The 16,295-nt window shown below is 39.7% G+C and overlaps 1 protein-coding gene across 3 annotated transcripts in view; it reads left to right on the top strand.

Annotated features, from left to right (window-relative positions):
* The window catches only part of LOC126106338 (BTB/POZ domain-containing protein 9), a 116,685-nt gene that overhangs the window by 11,917 nt on the left and 88,473 nt on the right, over positions 1–16,295 (top strand). For all 3 annotated transcript variants that reach the window (XM_049912588.1, XM_049912590.1, XM_049912589.1), the window contains exon 2: positions 10,562–10,771. In XM_049912588.1, the coding sequence (XP_049768545.1) occupies positions 10,587–10,771 (185 nt within the window). In that variant the 5' untranslated portion in view covers positions 10,562–10,586. The remainder of the gene's footprint in view (positions 1–10,561; positions 10,772–16,295) is intronic.

Below are 16,295 nucleotides of genomic sequence, written 5' to 3'. Positions count from 1 at the left end.
TGAGATATTTTTGATATTCCTGTGTGCTTTATAGGTTAAAATTATTAAATTTATTGCATATTCATGTAGTTACCAGGCAGCATTCCGCATTTTAATAACTTCAATAACTGTTTAGTGTAAGTTTCACTGTCTTTATTACGGATAAGGACTGTAGTTGCCATGTTCAGATGTGAGCCTAGTTGGTGATTCTTCACCTACATCTCCACCTATGCTGGCTTTGGTCAGTTTGAGGCTGTTGTCAGTGGGCATCACTGTGGGGAGCCGTACATGGGGATCCAAGGGACATTCAGCATGTCACAAGTGTTCCCCGATTACTACACTTCTGTGACTACCGTTGGTACTGCCCACACTTGAGGTTGTCCCCTGACCTGTGGTAGAGTGGGAAGTTGTTTCAAGGTGCCAACGGCAGCAAAGACTTTTCAGGTGGCCAATCGAAGGGTCTCCATGGTTCATCTGACGAATAGATTTCTGACTCTCTAAATATCCTGTCTGACACTGTCCCTGTTTCAGAGAAAGCTTCTCAGACTGCAGAGTTTGGGCAGTAACAGAGGGTGGGATTACTGATAGTTGGGAGCTCCAATGGTAGGTACATAATGGGGCCACTTACGATATGGCTGCCAGGAAGTGGAAGTAGTTCAGTGTGTGCTCTGTTGCGTATGGGAGTTGGGGGGGGGGGGGGGGGTCATCCCAAATGTGAAATAGATACTTCTGGATGTCATGAAGAGCATAGAGTGCAGCCAACAGCAAGTGGTGGTTCATACTGGTACTAACAATGTGTGTTTCTTTGGATTAGAAGAGATTGTCTGATTTTGGGTGGCTATCTGAAGCAGTAAAGACGTCCAGTTTTGCTTGTGAAATGGAGGCAGAGTTTATCATCTGCAACATCTTCAACGGGACTGACTGCCAACCTTTGGTACAGAGCCAAGTGGATAATCTGAATCAGAGGCGCAGATGGTTCTGTGATGGTGTAGGCTGCAGATTCCTTGACATGAGCCAGAGGACAGTGAGTTTTCAGATTCCGCCTTACAGGTCAGGGCCGTACTAACACAGGATGTGATTACATGAATAGTAGGGGCTATGTGGAGGGAATAGGCAGATTTTTAGGTTAGAAGGCCTCTGGAAATTACAGCAAGTGAACCACTCAAAATGGGTGCAATGTTAACACAGGTCGAGGTTATACCAAGCAACAAGCGGTATTGTACTGTTTGGCCACGATACGTTGACGATTGGTGCGGTAGCTGTTGGGAACGGCTGTGCCTCCACATTGGGGCTGTGGAAGGGAGAGACGCGGTGAGGGGAAGGCATGTTTTGTGCTTCACACAAAATCAGAGGCGACACTCGCGTATGTATTGCCCGGTGAAGTGACTCTTCCGTCGGATCGGAAATCATATAATTTGTTGACATATTCTTGCTTGGGAGTTTTACCTATTACTTACATATTATTTATTTATCGAAAATAATAAAAAATGAAAATAGATGAATGTACAATTTACGACACTGTGAACTGAAAATCAAAAACTGATTTTTGCAATCTATTTGCACATTGTATTTATTAAACACAGCACAGTAGTAGTGTTTACTAAGTGCCTGAAAGAAGTGTCAAATTGACGTTCCCTAAAAATCACTGTCCTCTGTGTTTGCTTAGAGATCACCACCACCACCACCACTTGAGGGCGTGGTATTGATGATAGTTTCGTCGGTGGCTATTTCGTTCTTGCATCTCATGTTCAATACTCTTCTTCTAGCTGCTGAACTTTCCTGCAGTAACCTTGCTAGTCTTTTACAGTAACTGAAAGGAAACAAGCATTAACAAGATTCTACAGTCTTTTCTTCAACATGTCATCAGCAACATTGTTATCCACGAAATTTTGTTTTGGGCCATGCAAATACTATCAGAATTAGATCTCAATTGTAGGGTGGTAAACAGACATGTTGTGGCCTCTGTTCTCAGAAAGTTTATCCACAACTGGTTCGTTTTCTTTTATTTTAGATAACAGTTCAGCTTTCTCATTGAGTCATTGCAGTTTATATGCCTATGTTGCAACCACTCTAAATTGGTGATCCTGAAATCATATTTATTCGGTATCAATCAATTTTTCACCAGGAGGGAAAGTAGAATGGCAGTACAGATGTCATTAAATTTTATCGTATTTTTTAATGTGACTGTAAACAGATATGCATTACATTTTTTTTATATAAGTAATAAATACTGCTTCCAAAAGTCGAAGAGTAATTAAGACAGTCTCTTGATGAGATACCACACCACACTTTTGTTTCCTGTTATCGAATATTTCATTGTACAATAGGCAAGACATGTTTGAAATTTGCATATGAAATCGTTAATGTTTTTAATGTAAGTGAAGTCCTCTAACTTTACTTAATTGAATATCATTTCTCGGTAACATCAATGTGTACTCCTCTAACATCTTTTCCTACTTTTTCATTATTGTGTTTAGTCATGACTGTCATTCATTAGTAATAGTGCAACAACAGTGGCGACTACTCTGATTTTTAAGAATTACTGCACTTCTTCTGCAACAAGTACTTGCAACTACTTCCTGAAATAAACTTTCCTAAGTGACTTGAAGTATCTTGAGTAAGTTTTTGTTCTACTGTAAACACCTCAGCAAGTGCTTACAGAAGCCAGTTGATAGTGGACACAAGCTTTCGTAATACTTCTTGTCTGGGGGGCAGTTTGATGTTGGCTACTCTGAGACAAATGAGTATCTTTCAAGTAGTGCCAATTTTTTCCGCTTCTGGCAGCACTAGTGAAATCGTCAAGCTGTTATGGTCAAACAGTAGTTGTAAATTGTGATAGCTTTGTTGGGAAAAAACCAGACGTCCAAGTGCCAATAGAGAGTACTGAATCTCAGATTGTTCCAAGCAATGAAAGCTGGCTGAAGCTGGAGAAAAGTTAGCTGAAATTTTTACAAATGACCTAATGGTATTCAGAAAGGGTATATTAAATACATTTGGTGGTGGAGCATTTATTCCTGTTAGAAGTAGTTTACCTTGTTGCGAAACTGAAACAGTTCCTTTCAGTTAGTATGGATAGAGGTTATACTTGATAGCCAGAGCAAATTAATGATTGGTTCCTTTTACTGAACCTCAACTCTGATAAAACAGTTGCTGAACATTTCAGGGAGTTCGTGACTTCAGTCTACCTCGATATGCTGGCAAAAATTCTTGTTTAAAGGTGGTGCAAGGCATACAACATAGTACAAAAAATTGTGCTAAATGCTTTCTCAGAAAATTATCTTGAAGAATTAGTTCAGGAGCTCACTCAAAGTGTAGATGGTTGCAAATAATCCTTTTCAAATAGCGAGCATGATGACGGATAAAGGGATTAGTAACCAAAAGGTTATCCTCGCAAGACTGAACACCATAACATCCAAATCCATGAAAAATAAATGCAAAATTCATCTATTTAGAAAAGTAGGTAAAAATTTGCGTGACACCTTCCTAGTAGTGAGTCTCTGCGCTTTCCAAACTGACTATGTAAGCGTATGCCAGGTGTGGCTTGGGTCCAGTGAAATATTAATTGATGGCAATTTGAAGACATATACCAAATATACATGTACCCGTGGTCTAGGGGTAGCGTCTTTGATCCATAATGAAAACCTCTTTGGCCCCTGGTTCGATTCCCGCCACTGCCTAAATTTTGATAAATGGTCAGCATTGGCGGCCGAAGACTTCCGGCATAAGAAGTCAGCCTCATTGTGCCAACGGCCTTGTCAAAGAGGGCGGAGGAGCGGATAGAGGTTCAGGGCACTCTTTTGTCCTAGGGGTGGGAAATTGCCCCTAAAGGCAGAAGAATCAGCAATGATCAACGACATGAGGATGCAGAAGCCAATGGAAACCACTGCATTAAAGACACGTAACGTGTATCCACAGGACATGAGGCCTGTATTTGAAGAAGTGTCATGATGATCTCTCCATTGGCAAAAGATTCCGGAATAGTCCCCCATTCGGATCTCTGGGAGGGGACTGCCAAGGGGAAGGTTACCATGAGAAAAAGATTGAATAATCAACGAAAGGATAACGTTCTACGAGTCGGGACGTGGAATGTCAGAAGCTTGAACGTGGTAGGGAAACTAGAAAATCTGAAAAGGGAAATGCAAAGGCTCAATCTAGATATAGTAGGGGTCAGTGAAGTGAAATGGAAGGAAGGCAAGGATTTCTGCTCAGATGAGTATCGGGTAATATCAGCAGCAGCAGCAGAAAATGGTATAACAGGTGTAGGATTCGTTATGAATAGGAAGGTAGGGCAGAGGGTGTGTTACTGTGAACAGTTCAGTGACCAGGTTGTTCTAATCAGAATCGACAGCAGACCAACACCGACAACGATAGTTCGGGTATTCATGCCGACATCGCAAGATGAAGATGAACAGATAGAGAAAGTGTATGAGGATATTGAAAGGGTAATGCAGTATGTAAAGGGGGACGAAAATCTAATAGTCATGGGCGACTGGAATGCAGTTGTAGGGGAAGGAGTAGAAGAAAAGGTTACAGGAGAATATGGGCTTGGAACAAGGAATGAAAGAGGAGAAAGACTAATTGAGTTCTGTAACAAGTTTCAGCTAGTAATAGCGAATACCCTGTTCAAGAATCACAAGAGGAGGAGGTATACTTGGAAAAGGCCGGGAGATACTGGAAGATTTCAGTTAGATTACATCATGGTCAGACAGAGATTCCGAAATCAGATACTGGATTGTAAGGCGTACCCAGGAGCAGATATAGACTCAGATCACAATATAGTAGTGATGAAGAGTAGGCTGAAGTTCAAGACATTAGTCAGGAAGAATCAATATGCAAAGAAGTGGGATACGGAAGTACTAAGGAATGACGAGATATGTTTGAAGTTCTCTAACACTATAGATACAGCAATAAGGAATAGCGCAGTAGGCAGTACAGTTGAAGAGGAATGGACATCTCTAAAAAGGGCCATCACAGAAGTTGGGAAGGAAAACACAGGTGCAAAGAAGGTAGCTGCGAAGAAACCATGGGTAACAGAAGAAATACTTCAGTTGATTGATGAAAGGAGGAAGTACAAACATGTTCCGGGAAAATCAGGAATACAGAAATAAGTCGCTGAGGAATGAAATAAATAGGAAGTGCAGGGAAGCTAAGACGAAATGGCTGCAGGAAAAATGTGAAGACATTGAAAAAGATATGATTGTCGGAAGGACAGACTTAGCATACAGGAAAGTCAAAACAACCTTTGGTGACATTAAAAGCAACGGTGGTAACATTAAGAGTGCAACGGGAATTCCACTGTTAAATGCAGAGGAGAGAGCAGATAGGTGGAAAGAATACATTGAAAGCCTCTATGAGGGTGAAGATTTGTCTAATGTGATAGAAAAAGAAACAGGAGTCGATTTAGAAGAGATAGGGGATCCAGTATTAGAATCGGAATTTAAAAGAACTTTGGAGGACTTACAGTCAAATAAGGCAGAAGGGATAGATAACATTCCATCAGAATTTCTAAAATCATTGGGGGAAGTGGCAACAAAACGACTATTCACGTTGGTGTGTAGAATATATGAATCTGGCGATATACCATCTGACTTTCGGAAAAGCATCATCCACTCAATTCCGAAGACGGCAAGAGCTGACAAGTGCGAGAATTATCGCACAATCAGCTTAACAGCTCATGCATCGAAGCTGCTTACAAGAATAATATACAGAAGAATGGAAAAGAAAATTGAGAATGCGCTAGGTGACGATTAGTTTGGCTTTAGGAAAAGTAAAGGGACGAGAGAGGCAATTCTGACGTTACGGCTAATAATGGAAGCAAGGCTAAAGAAAAATCGAGACACTTTCATAGGATTTATCGACCTGGAAAAAGCGTTCGACAATATAAAATGGTGCAAGCTGTTCGAGATTCTGAAAAAAAGTAGGGGGTAAGCTATAGGGAGAGACGGATCATATACAATATGTACAACAACCAAGAGGGAATAATAAGAGTGGACGATCAAGAATGAAGTGCTCGTATTAAGAAGGGTGTAAGACAAAGCTGTAGCCTTTCGCCCCTACTCTTCAATCTGTACATCGAGGAAGCAATGACGGAAATAAAAGAAAGGTTCAGGAGTGGAATTAAAATAAAAGGTGAAAGGATATCAATGATACGATTCGCTGGTGACATCGCTATCCTGCGTGAAAGTGAAGAAGAATTAAATGATCTGCTGAACGGAATGAACAGTCTAATGAGTACACAGTATGGTTTGAGAGTAAATTGGAGAAAGACAAAGGTAATGAGAAGTAGTAGAAATGAGAACAGCGAGAAACTTAACATCAGGATTGAGGGTCATGAAGTCAATGAAGTAAAGGAATTCTGCTACCTAGGCAGTAAAATAACCAATGACGGACGGAGCAAGAAGGACATCAAAAGCAGACTCGCTATGGCAAAAAAGGCATTTCTGGCCAAGAGAAGTCTACTAATATCAAATACCGGCCTTAATTTGAGGAAGGAATTTCTGAGAATGTACGTCTGGAGTACAGCATTGTATGGTAGTGAAACATGGGCTGTGGGAAAACCGGAACAGAAGAGAATCGAAGCATTTGAGATGTGGTGCTATAGACGAATGTTGAAAATTAGGTGGACTGATAAGGTAAGGAATGAGGAGGTTGTACACAGAATCGGAGAGGAAATGAATATGTGGAAAACACTGATAAGGAGAAGGGACAGGATGATAGGGCATCTGCTAAGACATGAGGGAATGACTTCCATGGTACTGGAGGGAGCTGTAGAGGGCAAAAACTGTAGAGGAAGACAGAGATTGGAATACGTCAAGCAAATAATTGAGGACGTAGGTTGCAAGTGCTACTGTGAGATGAAGAGGTTAACACGGGAAAGGAATTCGTGGCGGGCCGCATCAAACCAGTCAGTAGACTGATGACAAAAAAAAAAGAATAATAGATGGTACTGATCCCCCAAGGTATACAAAACAGGTCAGGACACTGTTGCAGAGGCAACAAAGAAAAGAAAAATACCAAATTTAAAAGAACAATATTTTACAGAAGCTTGAAACTTAGTATGGACTTCAATGCAAGGTGCTTTTAATAGTTTCCACATAGAAACTCTTCTCCTGAAATGTGGCAAAAAATCCAGAGATATATTGGTCTATGTAAAGCACATCAGTGACAAGACACAATAACTTCACTGTGTGATAGCAATGGTAATCTTGCTGATGACATGCCACTAAAATGGAGTTGCTAAACAAGATGTTTCAGTATTTGAAAGAATAACAGCAGTCAACATGAGTAATGTAAAAGTAGACATCCTCATTGCAGTGAAACAGCTGAAATTCCTTAATGAATACAAGGCTTTCAGCCCAGTTTGTATACCAGTTAGGTTCCTTTCAGAGTATGCTGATATAATGGCACCACAGTTAACAATCACAATCAACCGATCACTAACCTATATGCCCATACCTAAAGACTGGAAAGTTCCACAGGTCACACTAATACTCAAGAAAGGAAATAGTAATGCACTAAATTACAGACCCATATCACTAATATCGATTTGCCAAAAACTATTTATTGACAATCTTTACTTTATGGTGGCCAGGAATTTTTTTGGAAGTAATTTGTGCCATTTGACTGTTAATTGTTCATTTATTTTGCACAATCATGATTTCAGCCTTGTAGCCATTTTTAAGTACATTTTGAAATGTTAAAATATGTCTTCAAAAAATTTCTGGTGTTACAGACACAACTGGTCTATAAGGCCACAGATGTTTATTCAACGATGACATGTCACAGACAGGTCAGACATTTCAACATGCGATTGAAATGGCTACAAAGCTGAAATCATCATTGTGTGAAATAAAATAAATTATTGACAAATAGCTAATACAGATTCAGAAAATATTGTTCTTGTAAAACACAACTAGCTCTTCAGTCAGACGAAGTAATGAGTGTTACTGACGGGGTGTCTCAGATTGATTACATATTTCTAGATTTCCAGAAGGTTTTTGACAGTGTTCCTCACAAATGATGTCTAATCAAATTGCATGCCTCTGGAGTACCATCTCAGTTCTGCAACTGAATTAGTGATTTCATGTCAGAAAGTTCACTATTTATAGTAACTGATCGAAAGTCATCGAGAGAGACAGAAGTGATATAGGCCCTCTGCTGGTCCCGATCTACATAAACAATTTAAGACAATATGAGCTCCCCTCTTTGATTGTTCACAGATGATGCTATCATTTACTATATAGTAAAGTCGTCAGATCAAAACTAATTGCAAAATAATTTAGATAAGGTATGTGTATCATGGAAAAAGTGGCAATTGACTCTAAATGAAGTCATCCACATGGGTAATAAAACGAAACGTCTAAATTTTGTTTACACCATAAATTGCACTTTATAAAGCCTTCAAATTCAACTAAATTCTTAGGGATAAAAATTATGAATAATTTAAACTTAAATCTAAATTTGACCAATGACATAGATAATGTTGTGGAGAAAGTGAACCAGGATTGTCACTTATTGGGAGATAACTCTGAAAAAGCAACAAGTCTACTCAAGAGACTGCCTGCAATAAGTTTGTCTCCTTCTGGAGTATTGCTCCATGATGTGGGATCTGCTGAAGATCGGATTGATAGTACAAAAGAGGTTCAAAGAAGGAGCAGCAGTATTATCCTGAAATGGGGAAGAAGAGAGTGCCATGGATATGATCCATGAGTTGGAGCGGCAAACATTAAAACACTTATTTTTTGGCGGGATCTTTTCACAGAATTCCTATTACCAACTTTGTATCTGCTATCTACCTATTTACATGAATACTCTGCAAATCACATTTAAGTGTCTGGCAGAGAGATTGTCAAACCAGCTTCACAGTTCCCTATTACTCCAATCTCGTATAGCGTGCAGAAAGAACAAACACCTATATCTCCCTGTACGAGCTCTGATTTCCCTTATTTTATCATAGTGATCGTTTCTCCCTATGTAGGTCGGTGTCGGCAAAATATTTTCACAATCGGAGGAGAAAGTTGGTGATTGGAATTTTGTGAGAAGATTCCGTTGCAACAAAAGACACCTCTTTTTAGTGATGTCCTGCCCAAATACTGTATCATTTTAATATCACTCTCTCCCATATTTTGCGATAATACAAAAAGTGCTGCCCTTCTATGAACTTTTTCAATGTACTCCGCCAGTGCTATCTGGTACGGATCCCACACCGTGCAGCAATATTCTAAAATAGGATGGACAAGCATAGTGTAGGCAGTCTCCTTAGTAGATCTGTTACATTTTATAAGTGTCCTGCCAATAAAGTGCAGTCTTTGGTTAGCCTTCCTTCCCCCAACATTTTCTGTGTGTTCCTTTCAATTTGTTTGTAATTGTAATTCCTAGGTATTCAGTTGAATTTATGGCCTTTAGATTAGACTGATTTATTGTGTAACTGAAGTTTAACGAATTCCTTTTAACACTCATGTGGATGACCACATTTCATTATTTAGGGTCAGGTGCCAATTTTCTCCTCTGAATGTGAAAATATTTTGCTGGAGTTCACCTATATAGGAAGAAATGATCCTTTTAATAAAATAAGGGTAATCAGAGCTCGCACAGAAAGATTTAACTGTTTGTATTTCCCACTCGTTGTTGGGGAATGGAATGGTAGGGAAAAAGCTTGAAGATGGCTTGATGAACATTCTGCCATGCACTTAATTGTGAATTACACATTAGTCATGTAGATGTAGATATCTGCAGAGAGAAATCGCAGCATAATTGTGGGTAAATGTGTATCATAACAGCATTAACGAAATGAAGTAATCTGATTGTATTGCCAGTTAAAAGGTCAGTGATCATCAGTTGGAGCATGTTACATAGTTTAAAAATATAAAATAATACTGAGAAGTGTTGCAGAAGGGGTCAGACATGCAAAGGCTGCAGTAGGGAATGCAAGTAGAAGCGCTTGGTTTGCCAGAAGGATTCTGCGTAAGTACAGTGCATCTACAAAGAGAATTGCTTAAGAGGTGCTTGTGCAATCAATTCTGCAGTATCCCTCTGGTGTTTGAAGTCTCAGTGAGGTAGGGTTGAACAAATTCATAGATGTTCTGGGATCGTAACAGTTCTACGTAGTCCATGTGAAAGTTCAACAGACACACTCGACGGAATGTAAGTGAGACTTTGTGAAAGAAAGGCAAGATTGTCGTCAGTGAGTGCTGTTAAATAAATTTAAAAAACTGGTGTTCAGTGGAGACTGTCACGTTTTGCTACTAGAGTCTTATATCTTGAGTATGAGTCTTGGGAATAAGACAGATTGAGGCATGTACACACACATATAGATAATTTTGTTTTTCCTCATCATTGCACAAATGGAATAGGGCAAAAAATGCTAATACTGATAAAAAGGCCATGCACTGTATAGTGGCTTGGGAATCTATTTCTTGGAATTTTTAATAAATTTATGTTGTGTTTGTGTTATGTGTATGACTGGTTTTTATTTACTTTTATTGTAATGTTGTTTTATTTAACCAATAATTAATGCTGATAACTTTGTTCTGTGACTAATGATAATTTACTTAATCTTGTGATGTCAACTAATTTGTTACAGGCAAGAAAATTTGCAGTTGTGTGCAATGAGTAGTCACCACCACTTGGGGCCCAATGCCCCAACTGGAGAGATCGAACACATGAACTTCTTATCTGAGCATATCGGGGCCTTGTACCTGAATGATGAGTACAGCGACGTCGTCCTCTCTGTTGATGGGCACAAGTTCCACGGGCATAAAGTTATTCTTGCAGCGAGAAGTGATTACTTCAGGTACAGCAAATATTTAACTACTGTACTGTGAAATATGGTTACTGTTGCTAATTTAGACATGTGTTACGAAAAATCGATGGAAAGTATCCTCTTGGTACTATAAAAATTCTTAAGTATTTGTTGTTTCTTTGTTTTTGAAGCTTGTCTTCCACATTTGCAGTTCTACAATTGACTTGAGGGCTATTATGCCTTTTGTGACTATGAAATCGTTGGGACCAGATGGGTTTCACTGTGTTCAAAGCATTAACAGTTGTAGTTTTCTTTTTACAAATCATAATATTTTCTCATTTTAAATTCAATTATTTGTGTAATTGGACCACAGAGATCTTCATTCTCACTGGCATCTTTTCAGTAGAAGTATTCTACCTCATCTTGCACAGTCTTCTTTGTTTCATTTCGGTCAGTTCTCAATTGGACATCAATCTCCATTCTTGGTTATTCTTTCAGAATATTATGTGGTTTTATTATTAATGTTTTTGATGCAATGCACACATCTTGGCTACCTGTAGGCCTGTATACAGTTTCCACCAGTTTCCTGTCATCAACAGAGAATTATTTTACAGTTTTTTTGTAATATTTAAAATAAGCTCTTATTTTACAAAGTTTATACAGGCAGCTGAAATCAAGGGGATGACATTAGCTGCTCAATTGGCCATTTCAATCGTGTCATCAGGTATCGACTTCCCAGTCGGTTTACACTTTTCAGTGCTGAACTATGTATGGTTCTGAAGGTACTGGAGCAGATATGGTTTCATTGAACGAAATCATTTTCCATCTGCTCTGGTTCCCTTACTGTGCTGCATGAATTGCAGCAAATTGATCAAGTAGAGAAAATGATTGAAGTGGTACAGGAAAAACTGCTATTTTTCAACAGCTGTGGAAGCAGGTAGCATTCTGCTGGGTACCAGAGCAAGTGAGGTTTTTGGGGAAACAACCTAGCCACTGTAGCTGGGGAATCTATGTACCACAACTCTCCAGGCTGTCATGTCATGAAAAATTCATGCAACTGTGGGGGAGGAGGAGGATTGGCAAGACAGGAGGAGGAAAAATAAACTGTGGTCGATTGAGCCAACAATCTGGAAGTGGTGTACCTCATACTGGTAACTGCAGTGAGATGAAGTTATCATTGTCCAGCTCTGAATAGGACACAGAACATTAACACACGGCTTCGTGCTTCTGCTGACATCTTCGTCATATGATTGACCGTAAGCCATGTTTTTAATACATTTTATATTGAGCCAAGAAGACAGTGGCTATTTTAACTAACAATGGGATGAAATTTGGGCTCCTGAATTGTAGCCCTTAGTGTGTTACTTAGTTGCTGGTTTACTTTTTTTTTCTAGTGATCGGCCAGTCAGTCTGAGAGTCTTAATCACTTCTTTGTTGGTTCTGCCTTTTGTTTTAAACAAAAGAACTAATATAAGAACAAAGTAAATATAAGTAAACAATTTCAATTTTTTTTCAGTGTAGTTTTACTGAATTTTAAGCGATTTTAACCATATATATATATATATATATATATATATATATATATATATATATATATATATATATATATATATATATATATATATATATATTTAAATATGTCTGCTTGTGTCTGTATATGTGTGGATGGATATGTGTGTGTGTGCGAGTGTATACCCATCCTTTTTTCCCCATAAGGTAAGTCTTTCCGCTCCCGGGACTGGAATGACTCCTTACCCTCTCCCTTAAAACCCACATCCTTTCGTCTTTCCCTCTCCTTCCCTCTTTCCTGATGAGGCAACAGTTTGTTGCGAAAGCTTGAATTTTGTGTGTATGTTTGTGTTCGTTTGTGTGTCTGTCGACCTGCCAGCACTTTCATTTGGTAAGTCACATCATCTTTGTTTTTAGGTATATATATATATATATATATATATATATATAAAAAGAAAGATGATGTGACTTACCAAATGAAAGTGCTGGCAGGTCGACAGACACACAAACTAACACAAACATACACACAAAATTCAAGCTTTCGCAACAAACTGTTGCCTCATCAGGAAAGAGGGAAGGAGAGGGAAAGACGAAAGGATGTGGGTTTTAAGGGAGAGGGTAAGGAGTCATTCCAGTCCCGGGAGCGGAAAGACTTACCTTATGGGGAAAAAAGGACGGGTATACACTCGCGCACACACACATATATCCCGTCTTTGATGAAGGATGGGAGACTGCATGTAATGGGTTGAAGGTGTTGATCTACGTAGGCAGAGATACGTTCTGTGGGGGCTTGGTAACCAGCTACAATGGGGCGGCCGGGATGATTGGGTTTGTGAATTTTAGGAAGAAGGTAGAAGGTAGGGGTGCGGAGTGTCGGTGGGGTCAGGAGGTTGATGGAGTCAGGTGAAAGGTTTTGCAGGGGGCCTAAGGTTCTGAGGATTCCTTGAAGCTCTGCCTGGACATCAGGAATGGGATTACCTTGGCAAACTTTGTATGTGGTGTTGTCTGAAAGCTGACGCAGTCCCTCAGCCACATACTCCCGACGATCAAGTACCACGGTCGTGGAACCCTTGTCCGCCGGAAGAATGACGATGGACCGGTCAGCCTTCAGATCACGGATAGCCTGGGCTTCAGCAGTGGTGATGTTGGGAGTAGGATTAAGGTTTTTTAAGAAGGATTGAGAGGCAAGGCTGGAAGTCAGAAATTCCTGGAAGGTTTGGAGAGGGTGATTTTGAGGAAGAGGAGGTGGGTCCCGCTGTGACGGAGGACGGAACTGTTCCAGGCAGGGTTCAATTTGGATAGTGTCTTGGGGAGTTGGATCATTAGGGGTAGGATTAGGATCATTTTTCTTCGTGGCAAAGTGATACTTCCAGCAGAGAGTACGAGTGTAGGATAGTAAATCTTTGACGAGGGCTGTTTGGTTGAATCTGGGAGTGGGGCTGAAGGTGAGGCCTTTGGATAGGACAGAGGTTTCGGATTGGGAGAGAGGTTTGGAGGAAAGGTTAACTACTGAATTAGGGTGTTGTGGTGCCAGATTGTGTTGATCGGAATTTTGAGGTTTTGGAGGGAGTGGATCTGGAAGTGGGAGATTGAGTAGATGGGAGAGACTGGGTTTGTGTGCAATGAGAGGTGGTTGAGGTTTGCTGGAAAGGTTGTGAAGGGTGAGTGAGTTGCCTTTCCGGAAGTGGGAAACCAGGAGATTGGATAGTTTTTTGAGGTGAAGGGTGGCATGCTGTTCTAATTGGCGGTTGGCCGGTAGGAGGATGCTCTGAATAGCCGGTGTGGATGTGGGAGAGGAAAGATTGAGGACTTTTATTAAGGATAGGAGTTGACGGGTGTGTTCATTGGCTGAGTTGATGTGTAGGTGAAGGATTAGGTGGGTGAGGGCAATGGATTGTTCAGTTTGGAACTGGTATAGGGACTGATGGAAAGAAGGGTTGCAGCCAGAGATGGGAACTTTAAGTGTGAGGCCTTTGGGGGTTATGCCAAATGTCAGACAAGCCTGAGAAAATAAAATATGTGAGCGTAATCTGGCTAGGGTGAAGGCATGTTTGCGGAGGGAGTGTAAATAAAACTTAATGGGGTCGTTGTGGGGGTGTTGTGAGGGTGACGTGGTATTAGAAGGTGGAAAGTTTAACATGAGGTTGAAATGAAAAAGAAAGTTAGAAATATATGGGGAGAGATGAAGGTGAACCAGAAAGCAATTGGAGATCTGGTATGAAAAAAGGCGAAAAAGTGTTGGTTAAGTTGATTCTGTGGTGAACTTGGGTTGGTAGACAGCGATGTGCAAAAAGGTTAGGTGGTTGTGTTGCCGCTAAATCACGTTAAAGGACGGAGAAATTCGGGAAAATTTCGAGAAAATTTCGAAAAAACGTATTAAAGGAGTGGTGTTGTGGTGAAAGATTACGAAAATGGGGCTAACAATTGTAGAAATAATGCCGTTAAAACCTGTGGGGAACGGCTAAAATGATCAGTGATGTGCGAAAAACGGAAGTGGAAATAAAGTTAAAGTTATTAGAACTAGCCGAAATGGTTGTTAAATACGTGAAAGCAGCTGTTATTGAACTAGAAACGGTGGATTTTATAGCAGCGGTAGTGTTGAAAGCGGAAAATAAAATTTTTTGGTTATGGTTGGGAAGTGGGTTACGTATTGTTGAGCATATATAGGCGGGATAAAATTGTATAGTAGATTACGGTAAAAGGGGAAGGTGAATACAAAGTGAAACTACTGGTAAAAACAGAAAGAGAAAATAAAGAGAAATAAGACGACAGGAAAGATTTCGAAATGCAAAGGCGACAATAACAAAGGTAATTGTTGGGTTCAAATTAATGATATGGTTATAATAGAAGGTAACATTCCATGAAGGAAAAAATATACCTAAAAACAAAGATGATGTGACTTACCAAATGAAAGTGCTGGCAGGTCGACAGACACACAAACGAACACAAACATACACACAAAATTCAAGCTTTCGCAACAAATTGTTGCCTCATCAGGAAAGAGGGAAGGAGAGGGAAAGACGAAAGGATGTGGGTTTTAAGGGAGAGGGTAAGGAGTCATTCCAGTGTGTGTGTGTGCGCGAGTGTATACCCGTCCTTTTTTCCCCATAAGGTAAGTCTTTCCGCTCCCGGGACTGGAATGACTCCTTACCCTCTCCCTTAAAACCCACATCCTTTCGTCTTTCCCTCTCCTTCCCTCTTTCCTGATGAGGCAACAGTTTGTTGCGAAAGCTTGAATTTTGTGTGTATGTTTGTGTTCGTTTGTGTGTCTGTCGACCTGCCACCACTTTCATTTGGTAAGTCACATCATCTTTGTTTTTAGGTATATTTTTCCTTCATGGAATGTTTCCTTCTATTATATATATATATATGAGCGCTGGCAGGTCGATAGACACACTAACAAACACAAACATACACACAAAATTCTAGCTTTCGCAACCAACGGTTGCCTCGTCAGGAAAGAGGGAAGAGTGTGTCTATCGACCTGCCAGCGCTTTTGTTTGGTAAGTCTCATCATCTTTCTTTTTAAATATATTTTTCCCACGTGGAATGTTTCCCTCTAATATATATATATATATATATATATATATATATATATATATATATATATATATATATATATATATATATATATAAATTTAAAAGAAAGATGTTTAAAAAGAAAGATATTTTTCCCACGTGGAATGTTTCCCATATATATATATATATATAGAGAGAGAGAGAGAGAGAGAGAGAGAGAGAGAAATGGTTTCTGTGGTTGCTGACCTGAAGTCTAAAGGAGGATTCATTGCACTGTGAAAATGTGAAGACGCTCATCATCATCTTCTTTGATAACAACCTGAAGAGTTTTTCACGTGAAGGAAAAGATGGAAACCACTTAATGTAAAGTAATGGCTGTAAGACATATTCTTCCCACCCAAATGACTTGCCAAATTTCCGGCGTTTAGCTGTATATGACTGAGTATTTATTCTTTATGCCTCAACATTGAATAAACTTCAACCATTTAATGGCCATTCTGTCAATCAATCAATCAATCATTTTAGCAGATCTCTCACGATGTACAGG

Source organism: Schistocerca cancellata, chromosome 10 (assembly GCF_023864275.1).
Source record: "Schistocerca cancellata isolate TAMUIC-IGC-003103 chromosome 10, iqSchCanc2.1, whole genome shotgun sequence".
In the NCBI taxonomy this organism is placed as follows: domain Eukaryota; kingdom Metazoa; phylum Arthropoda; class Insecta; order Orthoptera; family Acrididae; genus Schistocerca; species Schistocerca cancellata.
Note: the sequence above shows the minus strand (reverse complement) of the source record. Positions and strands in the feature narration are given on the sequence as shown.